At 41.9% G+C, this 21625-nt stretch overlaps 1 protein-coding gene across 8 annotated transcripts in view; it reads left to right on the top strand.

Annotated features, from left to right (window-relative positions):
- MTA1 (metastasis associated 1) overlaps positions 1 to 21625 on the top strand; it is a 329558-nt gene that overhangs the window by 238997 nt on the left and 68936 nt on the right. For all 8 annotated transcript variants that reach the window (XM_075844182.1, XM_075844191.1, XM_075844183.1 and 5 more), the window contains exon 17: positions 1156 to 1191. In XM_075844182.1, the coding sequence (XP_075700297.1) occupies positions 1156 to 1191 (36 nt within the window). The remainder of the gene's footprint in view (positions 1 to 1155; positions 1192 to 21625) is intronic.

Here is a 21625-nt window from a genome sequence, read left to right as displayed (position 1 = left end):
TATACAGCACAGCACGACTACAGCTTAGCACGGCACTTGAACGGGGAACACTGGGACCTGGAAAACACTAGGACACCATTTGCATAGACAAACTTTGGCTATGACAACAACGCTCAGGCAAGGGAGGAAGGGGCTAAGCCCTTCTTATAGTCACTACGGGACTACGGCCGAGGTAAGCGGAAGTGCGTGCTGGCGTCTCCTGAGGAGGAGACTGGGGCCAGCGCTCGCAGACCCATGGCTGCGGCCGTCAGGAGTTGAGTGAGCCTGACGGCCCGCGGCCATGGACATGACATTATCTCATCTCTTTAACTGATTGGATTCACATGGTTGCAACCACAGCCCCTGTAGCGGACACCAAATTCTCTTCCAATCATCCCATAGGATTGCATTAATCTGCGTAAAATGTGTACTCTCTTGTGGCAACTAGACTGAGCGTTCAAGCAGCCATTCAGCGAATGCAATAGACTTGATCCAATGAGGGTGCCTAAAATCATACCAACAGCGGTCTATTGCCATGAAAGACTGACCAGTAAAAAGGTCACTTTAGTGTATATTAAGAATTAGAATTTTTTTTTTTAATATCTTTCATTCTAAGATGATCACTTGAAGTTACAGGCCCTAAGCCTGAGGCTGCATTACTAAAATTCTGATGACACGTCTCCCTTTTGATTTCTGTCATTTTCACTACAGTCATTGAGACCTTTTTGTGGATTTGAATCACCAACTAGAACAATATCTTCATCCTACCTGGCTTGAATAGTGACTTTTACATGTACAGTTTATATGTGGCACATCCAGTGTATATAGTGATTTAGTTCCACATAAAATCTTTGACAAGAATGCACCTTACAAATCAGAACAGGAATGTTTTTCTTCTGCTGCCGGCTGTGTTGAGGTACCCAAGCCACGAATAGATCGAAATAAAGCCATAAGGAGTCTATTAATGGCAGCCAGTTGGCTTGTTGATGGTTTTCAGGCAGAAACTGTATAGTTTTATTAGTTCAATCTGTTTTGTAGTATTGTATTTATTTTTATATTTTTTCGTTTAACCTCATGAACTGATTTGCTTTCTTATTTATTGAAATTGAACATTAATTATTGGTTTGTTGATGTACCATTTTCTTTTTTTTCTCTTATTTATCTTTTCTTGGACAGGCAACATGAAGAAGCGCCTGCTGATGCCTAGCAGGGGTAAGGATTTCAATGTACCATATGCAAAGCAACTATGCCTTTTTGTTGACTTCCTCACTAGGCTTTGTGTTGTTCCGCTGTCAGTGTTTCATCGTCTTTGTAATGACCGTGCTTGTCCAGTCCGATAACATAAATGCTTATTGTCTCATAGTAGTTGGTCATGACTAAAGTTGGCCATAGACTTCTTTTCAACCAATTCAGGAATTCTATTTTATTTTTATTTTTTTTGCTGTCCGTAACGGGACATTCACAAACACATTTCCCATAATATGAAAAATCGTTCAGAATATGAGAAATATTAATCCTTTACTTTGAACCCAATACATTCATCTCTACTGATTAGAGTGTTTCATTGGTCAGGACTTACTGTTTGAGTACCATACACAATTATTAAAATTGTTCAGATTGTGAACTTTAATCCTTATGTCTATGACCAGCTTTAGAGTTGTTACCATACAGTTGCTATGTCCATAAAATAATGTTTTTTAATATAATCCAGTCACTCCTGTACTAACAATCACTGTAGAATATTAATAACTTGTTTATGCACATATCAATCCGTAAATAAGGATGAATTACAGATCTGTATTTATGAACAGTATTTACTGATGGATGAACATACGGTCGTGTGCATGGGGCCTTAGCTTGTGATATACACTACCGTTCAAAAGGTTGGGGTCACCCAGACAATTTTGTGTTTTCCATGAAAACTCACACTTATATTTAGCAAATGAGTTGCAAAATAACTAGAAAATATAGTCAAGACATTGACAAGATTAGAAATAATGATTTTTATTTGAAATAATAATTTTCTCCTTCAAACTTTGCTTTCGTCAAAGAATGCTCCATTTGCAGCAATTACAGCATTGCAGACCTTTGGCATTCTAGCTGTTAATTTGCTGAGGTAATCGGGAGAAATTTCACCCCATGCTTCCAGAAGCCCCTCCCACAAGTTGGATTGGCTTGATGGGCACTTCTTGCGTACCATACGGTCAAGCTGCTCCCACAACCGCTCTATGGGGTTGAGATCTGGTGACTGCGGTGGCCACTCCATTACAGATAGAATACCAGCTGCCTGCTTCTTCCCTAAATAGTTCTTGCATAATTTGGAGCTGTGCTTTGGGTCATTGTCCTGTTGTAAGATGAAATTGGCTCCAATCAAGCGCTGTCCACAGGGTATGGCATGGCATTGCAAAATGGAGTCATAGCCTTCCTTATTCAAAATCCCTTTTACCTTGTACAAATCTCCCACTTTACCAGCACCAAAGCAACCCCAGACCATCACATTACCTCCACCATGCTTGACAGATGGCATCAGGCACTCTTCCAGCATATTTTCTGTTGTTCTGCATCTCACAAATGTTCTTCTGTGTGATCCAAACCCCTCAAACTTCGATTCGTCTGTCCATAACACTTTTTTCCAATCTTCCTCTGTCCAATGTCTGTGTGCTTTTGCCCATATTAATCTTTTCGTTTTATTAGCCAGTCTCAGATATGGCTTTTTCTTTGCCACTCTGCCCTGAAGGCCAGCATCCCGGAGTCGCCTCTTCACTGTAGACGTTGACACTGGTGTTTTGCGGGTACTATTTAATGAAGCTGCTAGTTGAGGACCTGTGAGGCGTCTATTTCTCAGACTAGAGACTTTAATGTACTTGTCTTGTTGCTCAGTTGTGCAGCGGGGCCTTCCACTTATCTTTCTACTCTGGTTAGAGCCTGTTTGTGCTGTCCTCTGAAGGGAGTAGTACACACCGTTGTAGAAAATCTTCAGTTTCTTGGCAATTTCTCGCATGGAATAGCCTTCATTTCTAAGAACAAGAATAGACTGTCGAGTTTCACATGAAAGCTCTCTTTTTCTAGCCATTTTGAGAGTTTAATCGAACCCACAAATGTAATGCTCCAGATTCTCAACTAGCTCAAAGGAAGGTCAGTTTTATAGCTCCTCTAAACAGCAAAACGGTTTACAGCAGTGCTAACATAATTGCACAAGGGTTTTCAAGTGTTTTCTAATCCTCCATTAGCCTTCTAAAACAGTTAGCAAACACAATGTACCATTAGAACACTGGAGTGATGGTTGCTGGAAATTGGCCTCTATACACCTATGTAGATATTGCATTAAAAACCAGACGTTTGCCGCTAGAATAGTCATTTAGCACATTAACAATGTATAGAGTGTATTTCTGATTAATTTAATGTTCTCTTCATGGAAAAAAACTGTGCTTTTCTTTAAAAAATAAGGAAATTTCTAAGTAAATAAGTGACCCTAAACTTTTGAACGGTAGTGTATTTGAAAGCCAACAAATGTTTTTGACAAAAAAAAAAAAAATTATAGGGGTATTAAATGCTTAAGCGACCTCATTCAATATAAGAGATAGTGGGCAGTCACCAATCCACCAGGATGAACTTTTTTTATAGTGTAAATCTCCTTTATGGTTAAATAGAAGCACTGCCCCTTTCTATCAAAACCTTCGTTGAAATACGTGTTTTCACCGACTGAACGCTGTTGCTGCTGTGAAGGCCACACACTGAAATAGGGGTGAAATAAAAACCCCTTTTATGGGATGTAGAGAACAGTTCCAATAAACTTTACACAATGAAGGTAGCACTTGGCGCCAGGTTGTGGCCCACTTAAGAAACATTTGGTGATGTTGGTTCCATGCAGTAGAACTGTGGGGAGTGTTGTATCCATAATCTGGACATGTGAAACCAGTCTAAATGAGATTTTTGGGTGCACGTTCTCTTATCATACTGTTAAAGGTCCAATTGTAACAATGATTGCAAGAAAGTATCACACTCAACATTTTTTATGAAGCACTTCTTTTGTAGTTCATGTTTCAAATCCTAGATTTCTGGATCATCAAAAATCTTTGTGCCAAAGTGACGTTTCTGACTTATCAGTACTTACTGTAGAGCTGTGATCATATCAATCTAGGAGCATGTACCAAGAACCTTACATAAGAATTTTGTTTTCGCTTTGAATGGAGGGTGACAGGTTTTGTGTTAAGAAACCTTTTAACCCCTTGTAAAATCACAAAATGCTTTTATGGCAAAACATTTCCATAAAGAGAATAATATTTCAATAACTGGACGAAACACATAGAATACTAATGTGAAGCATGTGTGAAGCAACCTTTTTTTCCAATCGTAATGACTTGTTTAATTTATGTTGTTGACTCGCTAGTAATCTACAAATTCCAAAAATCAACCCTCTCCATTTGTGTGTGTGTGTGTGTGTGTGTGTGTGTGTGTGTATATATATATAGATAGGTAGATAGATTTTACTTTTCAGCAAGAACATGGACCGGGTTAACCATCTACAACATATATGTATTAAAATGTAAAAATAAATATATATATATATATATATATATATATATGTATATATATATTGTTTATACATCTTAAAAGCAGCTGAGGAGTTAGGTCTTTATACACAAGGGGATCATGCATTTTAATGGGGCCATTTGTATAAATATATGGCATAATACACAGATTCATTTTTTTTTATATGGAGTGTGTTGTGCATTAAAAATCGCGTACCATGTTATTGGCTGCAGTGCACATGTTTGTGAAACCACTGAATCTAGGGGCTGCATTCGAGTCAAAACTGAATTTTCCTTTTTTTGGTGAAGTTATTGCTCTGACCACTCTGAACCTGGATATATAATACTTTCTCACAGTAAAAACGCCTTGTCATCCATCAGATTACGCTGTGAATACACCGTATGAATTGAAAGCTGAATGCCATTTTTTCCTGCAGGCAGCCTGAAGCACGCGATAAAACTTTATAACAATAACAAATCAGTTTATCCCCTAACTGCAGTTACATATTCTATTGTGGTCAGCACCTCCTTCTTTTTTTTTATTTTTATTGTGAACAATTAAAGAGTGTGTGTGTGTGTGTTTGTCTCTAGGTATTGCGTGTACATCAGGAACGCTCACGGCATACACGCTACACATGTCCATTGGACACCATTAGCACGAAGGATGCCAAGTGTCCATCACCCATAGACTATTTGGTTACATAGGTTGAAAAAAAGATATAGGTCCATCAAGTGCAACCATTCTCAATAAATTACCCATCACTCATTGCTTGATTAATTATAACCCTTAATGCCATGTGTAATGATGGGTAGGGAGACAGACAGGTGAGCCCTAATCTACCCGCCACTCAGTCCCTGCCTACATGCAACGACCCGTCCTAGGTGACGGGGTACAACTGGGCGATGGTCCCTACGCTCAGTAAGTGCACGACAGACAAACAGACAAGGATACACAGAAGCTAGGGAAACGGGGCAGCCGAGTCAAACCAGGAGTGCACGAGGTACAAAACGCTGAGCAGGAGAGTGGTCAGTAAGCCAAGGTCAATAACAAGCAGAGGATCAGTAGTTCAAGCAGCAGAGCCAGGAAACAAGCAGAGCAGAATCACAGGCAAAGGAGGAACAGGAAAGGCAGGTATAAATAGACAGTGGGCGGGAGCTAGCTCCGTCTGGCCAGGCTGTGATAGGCTCTCCCACTCCTAAGCCTGCCATCCTGAGTGGTGGAAGATGGAGTCAGTCTCACAGACATAGGAGCAGGTGCAGACTGATTACCCACGGGCGTCGACACAGAAGCTGTGTCTGGCAGATCCTTTACACCATGTGTCAGTAAATAATCATCTAGCCTTTTTTTAAATGTTGACTATAATGATATACGGTTAACGTATGTGTCATGAAAATCTATTCGTGTAAACTACACTACTCCATACAGCAGAATTTAAAAAAATGTATACTGCGCTGTATACGTTTTTTTTTTTAAAGATGGGAGTCTATGGGTGACGTATGCTACTGTATTGCAAACACCACAAATATATATTTAAAGTATATGTCAGGGGATTTTTATTAGCTTTTCATGACGTATACGCTGAACGTATACCATTATAGTCTATGGGTGACTGATACCTTAAACGGATGTAATAGTAGCATCAGTGAACATATGGGCTATAATTGTATCCACTTAACAGATACGTCATGAACACTCATGACCCCAGTTCATTAGTTATCCGTTTAACAGATAACATTATAGTCTATGGTGACAGATGCCACTGTTAGGGCATCCGTCACAGCCTGCATTTAACATATATGTCAGGAGGTTTACCTGACCTGACTGGGCGTATATGTCAAGTGTAGTGCAATAAATGTAACTTTGAAAGGGGCCTAAGCAGATAGATAGAATAACAGACCATCAGTTCTGTACTGTTGTAGCCTAGATAAGCCGGTATTAGCTCTTCTTTAATATTAGTGCATGAATATATAGAGGCATTTAGGAGGAAACGTTTGACACCTGCAGCATACAAAAAGTGTTCAGACACGTTGTACAAGGGATTTTAGGGCATTGTTGACTTTTTGTAACAGTTGTGAACCTTATTAACAGAAAAATGTGTATTCTTGTATTGCTGTTCTTTATAATAGGAAGGAAATGCACACTGATGTTTTTATATAATACGCATTAGAACAACTGCCAAAGAAAATCTGTTCTTGTTTTACACTTTTCAGAGCTGTTTTATTGAGCATTCAGTCTGATTGAATAGGAAACAGTAATTTGTGTCCTGCACACTCCAGAAACTCTGATACGTATGTAGTCTTCTACAAAAATGTGTGCAGCGCTTGTTCTTACATATTCTGTTTATCTTCCTAGTGAAAACAAGTTCAAATAATTTACTATATCCACACCAGGCGCCATAAATATCTGATAGTTGGGGGTCCCCCTGGGATCTACCACCTATAAGGAGAATAGCAGGCCTGAGACCCCAATCACGAAAGCCAAGAGAGGCAGCAGCTGAATGTAGAGCCCTTGTGTATGTCTCTCTCTCTCCATTGATGTCTATTTAAGTCATGAATGTGCCAATAAAGTTCTAAAGTGGTAAAATCCCCTTAGCACCACTTCTACATGGAATTGTATCACACCTTTACAGTTTTTTTCCAGAACTTGTAGTGGAAAACAAGAAACAGAACAGTTGGCATATGCAAAGATTTCGGGATCTTGTCAGTAAATCGTAACACCCCGTTTGGCAGAAAACAAACTCCTTATGTTTCTTCTATTCTGCTGACGACAGTTTTTGTATTCTTGTCATTTCTTCCCACTCTTTTGTGAAGAACGCTTGTGGTTCAGAAATGATCTCAAGTTTGAGATCTACCAACAATTTTTAAGCAATATTTTGGATTTTCAAAAACAGATTTGGGGATTGAAGGCCACATCTCAAATACATTACTCGAAGTTCAAAGTTGATTTTTGAAGTTTGCTTTGGATGATTTCCTTGTTGTAACATGCAACCTTATTTTATCTTCAGTTTCTAAACTGACTATGGCAAATTAGGTGATATATAGTGTAGTGCCCAAACATTTTCACAAAGCTGGATTCAGACATCACGTATTTGTTGCAGATTTTTGAGCCAAAACCGGAAGTGGTTTCAAAAGGAATAGGCAGTATAAAGGAAAAACGTATACTTCTTTCTTCTTGCTAGTGGGTTTGCTTAAAAAAAAAATCTTCAATGGTTGAAAAAAATCTACAAATACGCTATGTGTAAATCCAGCCTAAGGCTGGGCTCCTATGTAGAGTAAACGATGCAGAATTTCTGCTACAGAATTCTGTTTCTGCAGTGAAAACTTTCATAAATTGACCTGCGGTGCGGCTTTTTAATCTGCAGCATGTCAATTTATGCTGCGGAATCGCTGCTCTTCTATTGCGGGCTTTCCCGATAAAATTCAAAACCCGCAACAAAGAGCCAATTGTTTCAAAATTTGCAGCAGAAACGCTGCAAATCTGCCCTGAAAACCGCAAATAGGAAAAAAAAAAAAACAATCTTATTTTTGTTTAAAATTAATTTAAAAAAAGCTGATACTTACAGCCCGACCGCTGCCATAGCAACACTTTCTTCTGTTCTCCGTGCAGTCCAGCCTCCTGGGATGACGTTTTATCCCATGTGACTGCCGCAGCCAGCCACAGGCTGCAGCAGTCACATGGGCAGGAGGCCAGCCTAGACAGGGAACAGAGGAATGCATGACAGTGGTCGGGGTAAGCATAAAAGTTTTTTGTTTTTTTTGTTTTTTTAAGCACTGGTTTCTTCAGTGGAAATTCTGCCCAAAAAACAGCACGACAATTTGGTGCAGTTTTTCGTGTGGAATTCCCTGTGGGTTCTAAGTCAAATACGCTGCGTGCTTATACCTCAGGGTTGTATTCACACGCAGCAGATTTTGTTGCAGACATTTCTGCGACTGAAAATCTGTTCCATTCATCTAAATGGAACTTGCAGTAATCATGTGCCTACTGCAGAAACAACCATATTCAGATGAATTTAACTGATTTTCAGTCGCATAAAGTTTTATAAGCAGATCTGCCACCTCTTGCACGCGACCAAGTCCGGGCCATGAAAAACGGTACGTGTGTCGGCCGAATTTCCCGGTCTGACCGTGGTACAGGTGAATGGGACTCCTGGCATCATAGACATTTTATGATGCTAGGAGTCCCTGCCTCCCCACGGAGCTTCTGTTCCGAACTGAACAAAATGATACAGAACAGCAGTTCCGTGGGGAGGCAGGGACTCCTTGAATCATAATATGTCTATGATGCCAGGAGTCCCGTTCACCTGTACCGTGGTCAGGCTGGGAAATCCGGCCGACACATGGACCGTTTTTCACAGTCCGAACTCGGTGGTGTTCAAGAGGGTATATTCACACAGTGCAGTTCACAGTGCACAGTGAAGCCACATCTACGAGTGAAATAAAAAATAAGAGGTAAAACCTTTTCTATATTATTCCCCTTCCTTTACAATCGACTTCTGGTTGTGGCTTCAAAAACTGTATTAAGTAACTACTCAATCACCTATATGATATTCAAGAAGAAAATGTATTTACACATGAAAAAATACAGGGAGGGAAACTCCTCACAGGAGAATACCAAATTATTTGTTCAGGGAGGGACAACTGCCTGGAGAACTTTTCTCCCAAAAGACAGTTCAGAATTGAAATCTAAGTCGAGGTGGTAATGTATCGTGAAAGTATGATGACTCGTCCAAAGCGCAGCTCTGCAAATTTGTTCTATTGAAGCATTCGCTCTTTCCGCCCAGGAACTGCTATTGATCTGGTAGAGTGAGCTTTCAGATGTTATGGTACTGTTTGTTTGTGCTTGGATTTTGTAGGTCTCACAAATGGCGTTTTTAATAAATCTTGAAATGGTATTTATGGGATACATTTTTGCCCTTGTTTATTCCTTGAAACTGAACATATAGATTTTTATCTTTCCGCCATGGTTCCGGAATTTTGATGTTTTCCAAAATGTCTCTGCTCACGACTAGTGTATGGAACACCTACTCTTGTCTGGATTTTGGATTCTGGCAAAAAGATGTTAATCTAATGGCATCTATGGAAGTCTCATACAACCTTTGGCAGAAAAGACTGATCTAATTTGACGATTACTCTATCGTCCAGGATTCTTAAATATGGTTCCTGTATAGACCGATTCTGGAGTTTACTTACTCGTCTTGCTGAAGTGATTGCTATTAGAAACAGTTTTCCACTATAGCTTTTCGATGTTTGATTCTAGAAATGGTTTGAATGATGATTTAGTGAGCCCTTCCAGAACTGTATTTAAATCCCATGGTGGAAGCCATTTTGAGAACTTTGGCTTTAATCTAGATGCTGCTTTCATGAATCTTTTTATCCATCTATGTTCAGCCAGATTTTTATAATAAATTGCACTTAAGGGCCTTTTACACCGGCCGACAATAGGCTGGTGCAACGGGCGCCGATCAACTAGCAATTTTCTGCAATACCTTCGGGAGAAGAGGGATTGGAGTAAAAATGTAAGCTTGTTTGAAATTCCAGATCTGTGACAGCACTTCAACTGCAAGGGGATTGTCCCAAGCATTTAGTGGAAAAAAAAGTTTATCTTCTTGTTCTGATGTGTTGCAAACAAGTCTGTCTGGTATTCCCCAATGGAGAACGAAAGACTGAAAGACCCCTTCGTCTAGACACCACTCTCCCAGATTTAAGTCCCTTCTGCTCAGAAAATCTGCCTGGCTGTCTTCTGAACCTTTCAGTTGTGTAGCCGACAGAGACAGGAGTTTACTTTCTGCCCACTGAAATATCTGTGTGGATAAAGTTGAGCTCCCCTGATGTTTCAGATGAGCTACTGTCGTCATGCTGTCTGATAGTATTAGGACATGCTCTCTCTGCAGAAAGTGTCCTGCTTGTTTTAGGGTTTACCTCCTGAAATATGATGAGCGGGTTTTTAAATTTTTTAGCCGTCTTCCCTGGAAACTATTATTTAGGAACTTGGCTCCCCAGCCTCTTTCACTGGCATCTGTAGTGACAATTATCTTAGTGCCATTCTACGCCTTTTTTATTTCTTTTTAGATTTTTTAAATTCTGCCACCTGGAAAAAGATCTTTTGGTCTGAATCGAAATACATATCTTTGATTCCAGACACCATGTGCTTTTGTTCCAGCGTGAAAGAACTAGTCTCTGCAGTTCTCTTGAGTGAGCTTTTCTCCATGGAACTGCTGGAATGCATGCAGTCATGGATCCTAATAGAGACATCATGTGTCTTGTTGTATAGGAGCTCATTTTCCTTTGAAAGTAAATACATTTCTGTATCCTGTCTAGACTTATTTGCGTTGATAGGAAGGATATTTGTTTGAGTCCAGAAGGATTCTTAGGAAGACTTTTTGATGTGTAGGCGTAATGTCTAATTTTTTCCATCCTAGACTTTGTAGTATTTGACATGTTATATTGAAATGGTCTAAAAGAAGAACGTAGATCAATCGTCCAGATCTGGTACGACGTTTATCCCACTTTGATGTAGGAATTCTACTATCTCTGCCATGAGCTTTGTAAAAGTTTGCGGGCGGATGAAATTCCAAATGGGAGTGCTCTGAATTGGAAATGTAGAAGCCTTTGATCTATAATAGCAAATCCGAGAAACTTCAGAACATCTGTATTGATCGGAACATAATACGCATCCTTTAGGTAGATTGTGGCCATGACTGAATTTTTTTGAATGAGGGGAGTAGTCGCGCGTCCAGTAGTCGAGCAAATACATTCCGTCTTGAACCGTCTGTATCTTATTAACTTGTTTATTGGTTTTAGGTTTAGGCTTTCTGACAAGAAAAAGACTTGAATAATGTCCTTTCATTTCTTCTTGTTTGGGAACTGGAGTAATTACATTCATGTAAAGACGTTTAAGACTCCTTCCCTTAGTTTCTGGCGATGATTGTTTTGTAATCACAAATTTTGTAGGAGGGTAAGAGGAAAATTCTATTTTGTATCCCATCTGAATCGTATTCAACACCCAAGAAATTCCGAGAACCTCTTCTTGGATTAAAGAAGATGTTCTTGCCTCTTCCTCCTTTCAGGTAGCTTCATCTACCCATATTTCCTTTACCCCTGAAATTCTCTTGGTTTTTAGGGGGATGGAAGAATTCCTTAATTTTAAATAGTCTGCCCTCAGAATTGTCTGATGTTTTTTCTAGTATTTTTTCCAAAGCTGGTCCAAATACATAATTACCTTCAAAGGGAATGCCACATCATTTTGATTTGGATAAGATCTCCTGACCCACAATTTTAGCCACAAAGCCTGTCTAGCATAATTAGTGAGGGCTCCTGATGGTGCTGCCACCCTAACAGACTCAGCCGTAGCATCCACCATGAAGGCCGTTGCCATCTTCAGTAGGGGAATAGAGGCGAAGATCTGATCTCTTGGCGTTCTGTAGTTTTAGATGGTCTTCTAGTTGGTCAAGCCAAATACACATGGATCTAGCAATACAAGTTGAGGAAATCTTTGTCTTCATAAAAGCTGTTGACGTTTCCATGAACATTTAAGCAAACTTTAAGCCTTCCTATCCATTGGGTCTTTTAATGGTGATGAATCTTTAAAAGGCAGGGTGGTCTTCTTTGCGATTTTAGCTACCTGTGCATCGATCTTCGGCGCTTCCGATCTTGAACATCCTCAGCAGGGCCGGCCTTGGGATAGATGGCGCCCTGTGCGACATTATCTTTCGGCGCCCCACCCCATCATAAAAAAATGCCCCTTTAGTGCCCCCCATACAGTATAATAATATAACCCCTTCAAGGATGCAGTATTTTGTCCTCTAATTGTGCCCACACAGTATTATGCCCCCTAAGTGCCACACACAGTATATTGCCCCCTGTAGTACCCCTACACAATGTAATGTCCGCTTAGTGGTTCCCAAACCGTATAATGCCCCCCTCCCCTGGCTGCCACACACAGGCCCCCCCCATGTAGATAGTGCACCCCTGTAGATTGTGCCATACGGCCTCCCTCTTGACAGTGCCATACATCCCCCCACCTCCGCCTTGTAGATCGTGCCATACAGCCCCCACCTCCCCCTTGTACACAGTGCTCCCAAACAAAAACATTTTACTCACCTAGGCCCTGTTCCCACGACTAACTGAGCTGCTCCATGACGGGATCCTTGCGTAGGCCGGCGTGATCTTGTAGCTTAGTACAGAGTTTCCCAACCTTTTTGGACTCGAGGCACCACTGAAAAAATAAAATTTCCTCAGGGCACCCTTACCAAAAATTGTTTAGAGAAAGACAGAACGGCTAAAAACAAGCACTACACTCTTAGGGTATGTTCACACAACGTTTTTTGTAAGACAAAAAAAATCTTCCTCAAAATTAATTCAGGATTTGATGGCGTTGTTTGATCTTTTTTTTTTTTGTGTTTTTTTTTAAGCCGTTGAAGATAATGCAAAAGATGCAGGCAAAAAAGCTCCAAACGAGCGCTGTAGGTATTTTCTGCCTCCTATTCATTTCAATTGGAGCTCAGAGGTGGAAACCACTTGAACACCATCAGCCCCACCACTCACAGTAAAATAACATCGGCCCCCCACTCACCGTAAAATGACCATCAGCCCCCCAGTCACAGATTCCCCTTGTAGGTAGTGCCACAAAGCCCCGGTAGATAGTGCCACACAGCCCCTAGTAGGTAGTGGCACACAGCCCCTAGTAGGTAGCGCCACACAGCCCCCAGTATGTAGCGCCATACAGCCCCCAGTAGGTAGCGCCACACAGCCCCCTGTAGGAAGCGCCACACAGACCCCTTGCAGGTAGTGCCACACAGCCCCCTTGTAGGTAGTGCCACACAGCCCCCTTGTTGGTAGTGCCACACAGCCCCCTTGTTGGTAGTGCCACACAGCCCCCTGTAGGTAGTGCCACACAGCCCCCTGTAGGTAGTGCCACACAACCGCCTGGTGGGTAGTGGCAAACTGCCCCCTGGTAGATAGCACCCCACTGCCTGTAGATAGAACCACTCTAGCTCCCTGAATGAGCAGAATCCCCATGTGGCCGGGGATTCCGCTCCTGGAGCGCTCCGCTTGATGTCCCTGAACATATATGGACAGTGACATCAGGGACAACTCCTGAAGCGGAATCCACATCCACAGTGTTGCCAACTCTGTGACCAGGGATTCCACTCCAGAAGCCAGTGACGTCATTGTCCATAAATGGACACAGACCACAGGAGCTTCTCCTGGAGTGGAATCCCTGGTCACAGAGTCGGCAACGGTGTGGACGGGGATTCCGCTTCAGGAGTTGCCCCTGATGTCACTGTTCATATATGGACAGAGACATCAAGTGCTCCGTCCAGGAGCGGAATCCCCGACCACACAGGGATTTCGCTCCTTCAGGGAGCTACAGTGGCGCTGGTATATAGCAGAGCAGGGAGATATCTCCCTGCTCTGTTATAGTGGCGTCATTACAGCCGTAGGAGCTGCAGCGGCTGCTAGCGGTGCCGCCGGCCATGAGGGGGCCCGTCCTGACAGGTGGCATGGGCGCCCTCATGCCCGCTGTCGCCATTAACAGCCGCTATCTAAAACAAGCAGGGGAAGGGAGCCAGCACAGCGCCACCTTCCACCTGCTGGAGTGATGCGCCCTGTGCAAAGGCACAGGTCGCACACCCCTAAGGCCGGCCCTGAGTACAGATAATATAGTAGATGTTACCTGCAGTCCTATGTAACACCCTAGATAACACAGTGATCACTCTCTGATTACAGATAATGTATTCGTGTTACCTGCAGTCCTATGTAACACCAAAGATAACACACAGTGGCACGTGCCATATTGTTGGAATGCACATCCGCCATAAATAAACGGATAGCATTAATAGGTTAAAGTGGATGTCTGGGTTTAAACTTTTTATGTAGCAGCTTTGGAGGAGGGCATCCTAAAAAAGCAGCCCATATTTACCTCTCTCCTCTCAGACATTCCTGCACGGGGGGCTTCTGTCATCTCTGTTCTGTGTGTACAGTGGTGGTGTATTGTCTACATGATATCACCATTGTATACAAACAGAAGTGACGGGAGTCGCCAATGCAGGTACGTCTGGGAGGAGAGAGGTAATTATAAGTTCTTTATTTTTATTTTAACAACCCCTTTTTAAAGGCAATATAAACCTTTTTGAATAAAAAAAATTTTGTTCAAAATTATTTTAACTTTTTGAGATACAGCTGCTTTGTATTCTGTATACAGAGCAGCTGTATCATGCACTGAGACCTGTATCAGTCAGATCAGAAGCACTGACGGGTTCAGTGATAGCGTGTCCTGCGTGTCTCTGTATCTCTGTGTCTCTGGCACTCAAGACCTGCTGACCTGACAGATTCAAGTCTCAGCGCTAGATACAGCTGTTCTGGATACGAGATACAAAGCAGCTGTAGCTCAAAAAGTAAAAATAATTTATTGTAATTACAAAGTTTCACCAAACTCACAGATACACATTGTTTTGCTTTTTTTTTTTTTTATAAAAATGTTAAAGTTCTACATAGCTTTTAATGTAATCTGAACTGTGTTTAAAAGGGCAAAAAATGGTCAATGTGCACTATGAAAACACTGAATTCTGTGCCCATTTGACATTTATTAACACTTTAGTGTCGTTCAGTTCCACCATGGTGCCCATTTGCCACTTATTGCCCCTTTAGCGTCTTTCTGTTTGGTGGCCCCTTGATGCCCATTTGCCATTTACTGTCCCTTTAGCACCTTATGTCACTAAAAAATAATAAGGGGGGAAGAAAATGGCAAATGGGCATCAAGGGTGCACTGAAAAAAAGGACGCAATAAGTGGCAAATGGGCACCAAGGTGGCACTGAATCCTCTGCCCACTTGCTATTATTGCCCTTTTTAGAGCCCCATCAGTGCCCATATTCATTTAAAGCCCACACTCAGTGACTGACCTGCTGGGCTCCTCAAAAACACTGCCCACTGGTGCTACTGGAGTAAGACGTTTCTTCGGTGTCCCTACCAGCCCAGGAAACGCACAGGCAGATAGCGCGGTGTCTCCTCCCTGTCTTGCGTCCTGAATGATGTCATCACGCCTGTCTCGTCATTCAGGACGCAGATCAGTAAGAGTGAGGGAGTGTTTACATTACTGAATAGAGAATACATCATGTGATCACAATGACCAATCACTGCAGAGGAAGTGACTTCATGGCAATTCACCCATAGAGGGGATTTTTGGCAGCGGCGTGGGGCAGCCAGCTTTGAAGTCGGTGAAGTCTTAGAGTGGCACCTGACCCACTGGCGCCCCAAGCCACGGCGCGGGGCATGCACACCTGCTGGCGCCCCCCTTACAGTGTTGCAGCTGGCGCCCTGTGCGACTGCACAGGTTGCATGTACCTAAAACCGCCCATGATCGTCAGTACTAAATGGAAAGCGTTAACAAATTTAACCTGGGATGGATAATTTATTTTCTGGTTCTTCCCATTCATTTTTAATAAGGGACTGAACGTTTTCATGAATTGGGAATACCACTTGCTCTTTTTGTTCTGAGACCGGCAAACATTTCATTCTTCACGGATCTCTGTTCCCTAATTTCTTCAATATTCATCGTATTCCTTGTGGCTCTTAAATGAGTCTCCGTGTGCTCAGAGGAAAAAATATTTCCTACCATCCTCAGATGGGGTAAAGAAAGTGTCAACTTCGCTTGGATCCTCTGAATTTGAATGCTGGTAGTGATCAGATTCTGAAACTGAGGAGACTACATATTTTTGTTTCTTTGCTTTAGATCCAGGTGGTTTTTCCCATACCATCTGTCTTAACTCCTGAACTAAGGATGGTTTTTTGTCCTCTAGAATTTTGGAAGTACATGTCTGTCATAAACGTTTTCTTTCGTACGTAGCAGATAATTTTTTTGAAGAAATAGCGCATTTGCGTCTTTGACATATTTTTCTGGGAGGGGTCATTGTCTGCCTAATAAATAAGGCAGAGGAAGGTTATATAAATAAATGCCCCTGTACGTACAAAATAAAAATCTTCTGACCAGAATACTCACTGGGCTGGGAGTAGCGCTGGGCTCTGCTAACTCAGAGCGTGAGGTCATGTCAGTCTCAGGCATACTGACTACCAGGAACATAAACAGGGAAAGAATCAAAAATATTCATTACCTTTATAGCAGACCTCAGATACAGGTTGAGAATTTGAATCTGGCACTGAGAAGCTCGACTTCCGGTTTTTGTGTCAGATGAGCGTGAGTCCCGGCATCCTGTGTCACTCTCTAGACATCAACTGGGTAGGGAGAACTTCTAGAGGAGACCGAAACCACGAATTGAGAAGACCGCCAGCTTAACCCTTTACAGGAGCGCAAGAGAACGGCCAAATGAGGTCCCGCGCAAGAGAACAAGTCCTCCAGCAGACACATCAGGAGGAAGAAGGTAGCTCGATCGACCGATAGCATCTGCCCCTTCACCTCTCTCATGACTGCCCCCGAGTAGGTACAGGAAAACACTGGTGAAGGTGGGGTGGGGAGGGGCTTTTACCATCTATTGTAGCTACTGTGACCAGCTCATGTGGTAGACTATTCCATAGATTCACAGTTCTCACAGTAAAGAAAGCTTGTCGCCTCTGCAAATTTAACCTTTTTTTTTTCCCCCAGGCATAGGGAGTGCCGCCATATTTTTTGAGGGGGTTTTACATTGAACAGGATTTCACCATATTTTTTGTATGTGCCATTCATATATTTATATAAGTTAATCATGTCCCCCCTTAGTCGTCTTTTTTCAAGGCTAAATAGGTTTAATTCTTTTAATCTTTCCTCATAACTTAGATTCTCCATGCCCCTTATTAGCTTAGTTGCTCTTCTTTGTATTTTTCCCAACTCCAGGGCATCCTTTCCATGAATTGGAGCCCAGAACTGAACTGCATATTCTAGATGAGACTGCACTAATGCTTTGTAAAGTGGTAATATTATATCCCTTTCCCACGAGTCCATGCCTCTTTTAATACTCGACAATATCTTGCTGGCCTTAGAAGCAGCTGATTGACATTGCATGCTGTTATTTAGTTTATGATCTACAAGTACACCCAGATCCTTCTCAACAAGTGACTCCCCCAGTATAGCTCCCCCTAGGACATATGATGCATGCAGGTTGTTGGTACCCAGATGCATAACTTTACATTTATCTACATTAAATGTCATTTGCCAAGGGGATGCCCAAACACTTAGTGTGTCCAAATCAGCTTGCAATTTACGAACAACTTCTATCGACAAAACGATACTATATCAGTGACATCAGGGACACACTTGGTGTCATCTGCAAAAATAGAAAGAGTGCTATTAATCGCATTTTCTATATCATTAATAAAATAGTTGAATAATAGTGGTCCCAGCACAGAACCTTGGGGTACACCACTTATAACCAGGGACCATTCATAGTTGGAATCATTGACCAAAACTCTCAGGATACGGTCCTTGAGCCAATTCTCAATCCAATTAAAAACTACACCGCATTCCAAATTATTATGCAAATGTTATTTTTCGCTGATTTTCCTAAATAGTCGATGCAAATGACAGTATAATCTTCAAGCCATCAACCGTTGGAGTATAATGCAAATTTTATTGAACAAATCTCCTAATGATAACAGATTTTTTTTTTAGAAGTAAAAAAACTCAAAATGCACTGTTTCAAATTATTATGCACAACAGAGATCAAAACATTTTAAAGGTTGTAAAGAGAACTAAAATTGTAATTTGTTGAATTTGCAGCATCAGGAGGTCATATTTACAGAAATCAAAAGCTCTTTCAATCCAAAAAAAACTTAACAGGCAAAGTTACATGTTAACATAGGACCCCTTCTATCACCTTCACAATTCTTTCATCCATTGAATTTGTGAGTATTTGGACAGTTGCTGCTTGAATATCTTGTTAGGATGTCGGAATAGCCTCCCAGAGCTTCTGTTTTGATGTTAACTGCCTCCCACCCTCATAGATATTTTGCTTGAGGATGCTCCAAAGGTTCTCAATAGGGTTGAGGTCAGGGTAACATGGGGGCCACACCATGAGTTTCTCTCCTTTTATGCCCATAGCAGCCAATGACATTGTCATGCATGAAGATAATTTTGCTACGGAAGGCACGGTTCTTCTTTTTGTACCACGGAAGAAAGTGGTCAGTCATAAACTCTACGTACTTTGCAGAGGTCATTTTCACACCGTCAGGGACCCTAAAGGGGCCTACCAGCTCTCTGCTCATGATTCCACCCTAAAACATGACTCCGCCACCTCCTTGCTGACGTCGCAGCCTTGTTGGGACATGGTGGCCATTCACCCACCATCCACTACTCCATCCATCTGGACCATCCAGAGTTGCACGGCACTCATCAGTAAACAACACGGTTTGAAAATTAGTCTTAATGTATTTCTGAGCCCACTGCAACCGTTTCTGCTTGTGCGCATTGTTTAGGGGTGGCCGAATAATAGCTTTATGCACACTTGCAAACCTCTGGAGGATCCTACACCTTGAGGTTCGCGGGACTCCAGAGGCACCAGCGGCTTCAAATACCTGTTTGCTGCTTTGCAATGGCATTTTAGCAGCTGCTCTCCTAATCCTATTAATTTGTCTGGCAGAAACCTTCTTCATTATGCCTTTATCTGAACGAACCCATCTGTGCTCTGAATCAGCAATAAATCTTTTCACAGTACGATGATCACGCTTAAGTTTTCTTGAAATATCCAATGTTTTCATACCTTGTCCAAGGTATTGCACTATTTCACGCTTTTCGGCAGCAGAGAGATCCTTTTTCTTTCCCATATTGCTTGAAACCTGTGGCCTGCTTAATAATGTGGAACGTCCTTCTTAAGTAGTTTTCCTTTGATTGGGCACACCTGGAAAACGAATTATCACAGGTGTCTGAGATTGATTACAATGATCCAAAGAGCCCTAAGACACAATACCATCCATGAGTTTAATTGAAAAACTAACAATTAAATGTTTGACACTTAAATCGAATGTGCATAATAATTTGGAACACGGTGTATACTTTTTAAACCTATAGTCCTTAATTTACTCATTCGACATCTGAGGGACAGTGTCAAATGCCTTTGCAAAGTCCAAAAACACTACATCCACAGCGGCCCCTCTGTCTAGGCTTCTGCTCACCTCTCCATAAAAACAAATCAGGTTGGTTTGACAACTTTTGTCTTTAGTAAAACCGTGCTGTCTGTCACTTATAATTATTTTTTTTGTCACATACTCCTGTATATAGTCCCTCAATAGCCCCTCAAGCATTTTTCCCACGATTGATGTTAAGCTAACTGGTCTATAATTACCCGGGGCAGACCTTTTTGAAAATAGGCACCACGCACTATACCAGTCACTAGAGAATCACTGAATATTATGAAGAGGGGGGCAGAGAAAACTGAACTAAGCTCTTTAAGAACTCTAGGGTGTAACCAATCTGGTCCTTGGGCCTTGTGCACATTTATGTTATTTAACTTAGCTTGGACCCTGTTACGTAGGGTTCGTGGACCCACTGGACTGTACCGCCTTGGCGGTATGGCAGCTGGCCAACAGGGCGCAGGTCACAGTCTATAGTTCGTATAGGGTACCTGTGGCAGCTCGGACAGTAGCAAGGCAGGCTCGGCTGGGACTAGGCAGCAGGTAAACGTCAGGCGTGGAGTAGCAGAACAGGCGTAGAATACAGCACAGCACGACACTTGACCAGGATAGCACGGGATACAGGGAACACTGGGACCTGGAAAACACTAGGAGACCATTTGCTTAGACAAACTAGGATACAACAAACAACGCTCAGGCAAGGATCAGAAGGGCAGAGGCCTTCTTATAGTCCAGGAAATCATGTGAGTTGATGATAATTATTGTTTTCATGTGCTGGCCTTTTAAGAGCGGGCATGAGCGTGCGCGCGCACCCTACGGGGCACAGCGGACCGCAGCGGAAGTGAACGCTGGCGTCTCCTAGGAGATGGGGACCAGCGCTCACAGATCCATGGCTACAGGCGTTGGGACGTAAGTAAACCAGACGGCTCGCGGCCATGGCCGCTACAGACCATATCTACATTCAATCAATTTAGTATATTAATCGATGTATTAACAGCACTGGCACCGGCTACATCACCTGCTCTTTCTTCTGTTGTATATACAGAGCTAAAGAACCCATTTAGTAACTCTGCCTTCTCTTCATTTCATGTGACCAACTCCCCATTACCACTATCTAGGGGTCCTACATGTTCAGACCTTGGCTTTTTTGCATTTACATACTTGAAGATTATTTGGGATTTGTTTTACTATCTTTGGCCACTTGCCTTTCATTTTGTATTTTTGACGATTTTATTACTTTTTTTGCACATTTTATTAAGCTCTTTATAATTTACCAAGGCTACAGCTGTGCCCTCAGATTTGTATTTTTCAAATGCCCTTTTTTTTTGTCATGTATTGCCCTTTTTACAGAAGGTGTAAGCCATGTGGGGTTTAATTTTAGTTTATACTTGTTACCTATAGGAATAAATGTTGCACTATAATTACCCAAAGTAGATTTTAAGATCTCCAATTTATCGTTTGTCCCATTATTTGACATACTTTCTTCCCAGTCTATATCCTGAATTGCAGCCCTCATCCTGGGGAAATTGGCCTTCTTAAAATTAAGTGATTTTGCCCTCCCAGCCTGTTTTTGTTTTTTACATTATAGGTAAAATATAACTATATTGTGATCACTGTTACCAAGGTTTTCACGAACATTGACATTCCCAATAAGCTCTGCATTATTAGCAATGACCAGATGCAACAGAGCTTCACCTCTAGTCGGGTCTTCCACAAACTGGGCCGTAAAATTTTCCTGCAACAGGTTGAGGAAATGTCTCTCCTTGGCAGTTGACACCAATTAATATTAGGAATTGTTTTTTCAGTGTAATTCCCACCACAAGGTTTTAACCTTCTCACAATCTTCACCCACTATTGTCTCTTTTACATTCGCCTTCATATCACTTCTTACATACAGACATACACCACCACCTTTCCTATTTGTCCTGTCTTTTCGAAACAGTGTAAAACCCTGTAGACTTACAGCCCAGTGATGTGAAGAGTCCAGCCATGTTTCAGCAACACCAACTATATCAATATGTTCCTCCATTACCAAGGCCTCTAGCCCCCCCATTTT

This window comes from Rhinoderma darwinii, chromosome 12 (genome assembly GCF_050947455.1).
Source record: "Rhinoderma darwinii isolate aRhiDar2 chromosome 12, aRhiDar2.hap1, whole genome shotgun sequence".
Classification (NCBI taxonomy): Eukaryota; Metazoa; Chordata; class Amphibia; order Anura; family Rhinodermatidae; genus Rhinoderma; species Rhinoderma darwinii.
Note: the sequence above shows the minus strand (reverse complement) of the source record. Positions and strands in the feature narration are given on the sequence as shown.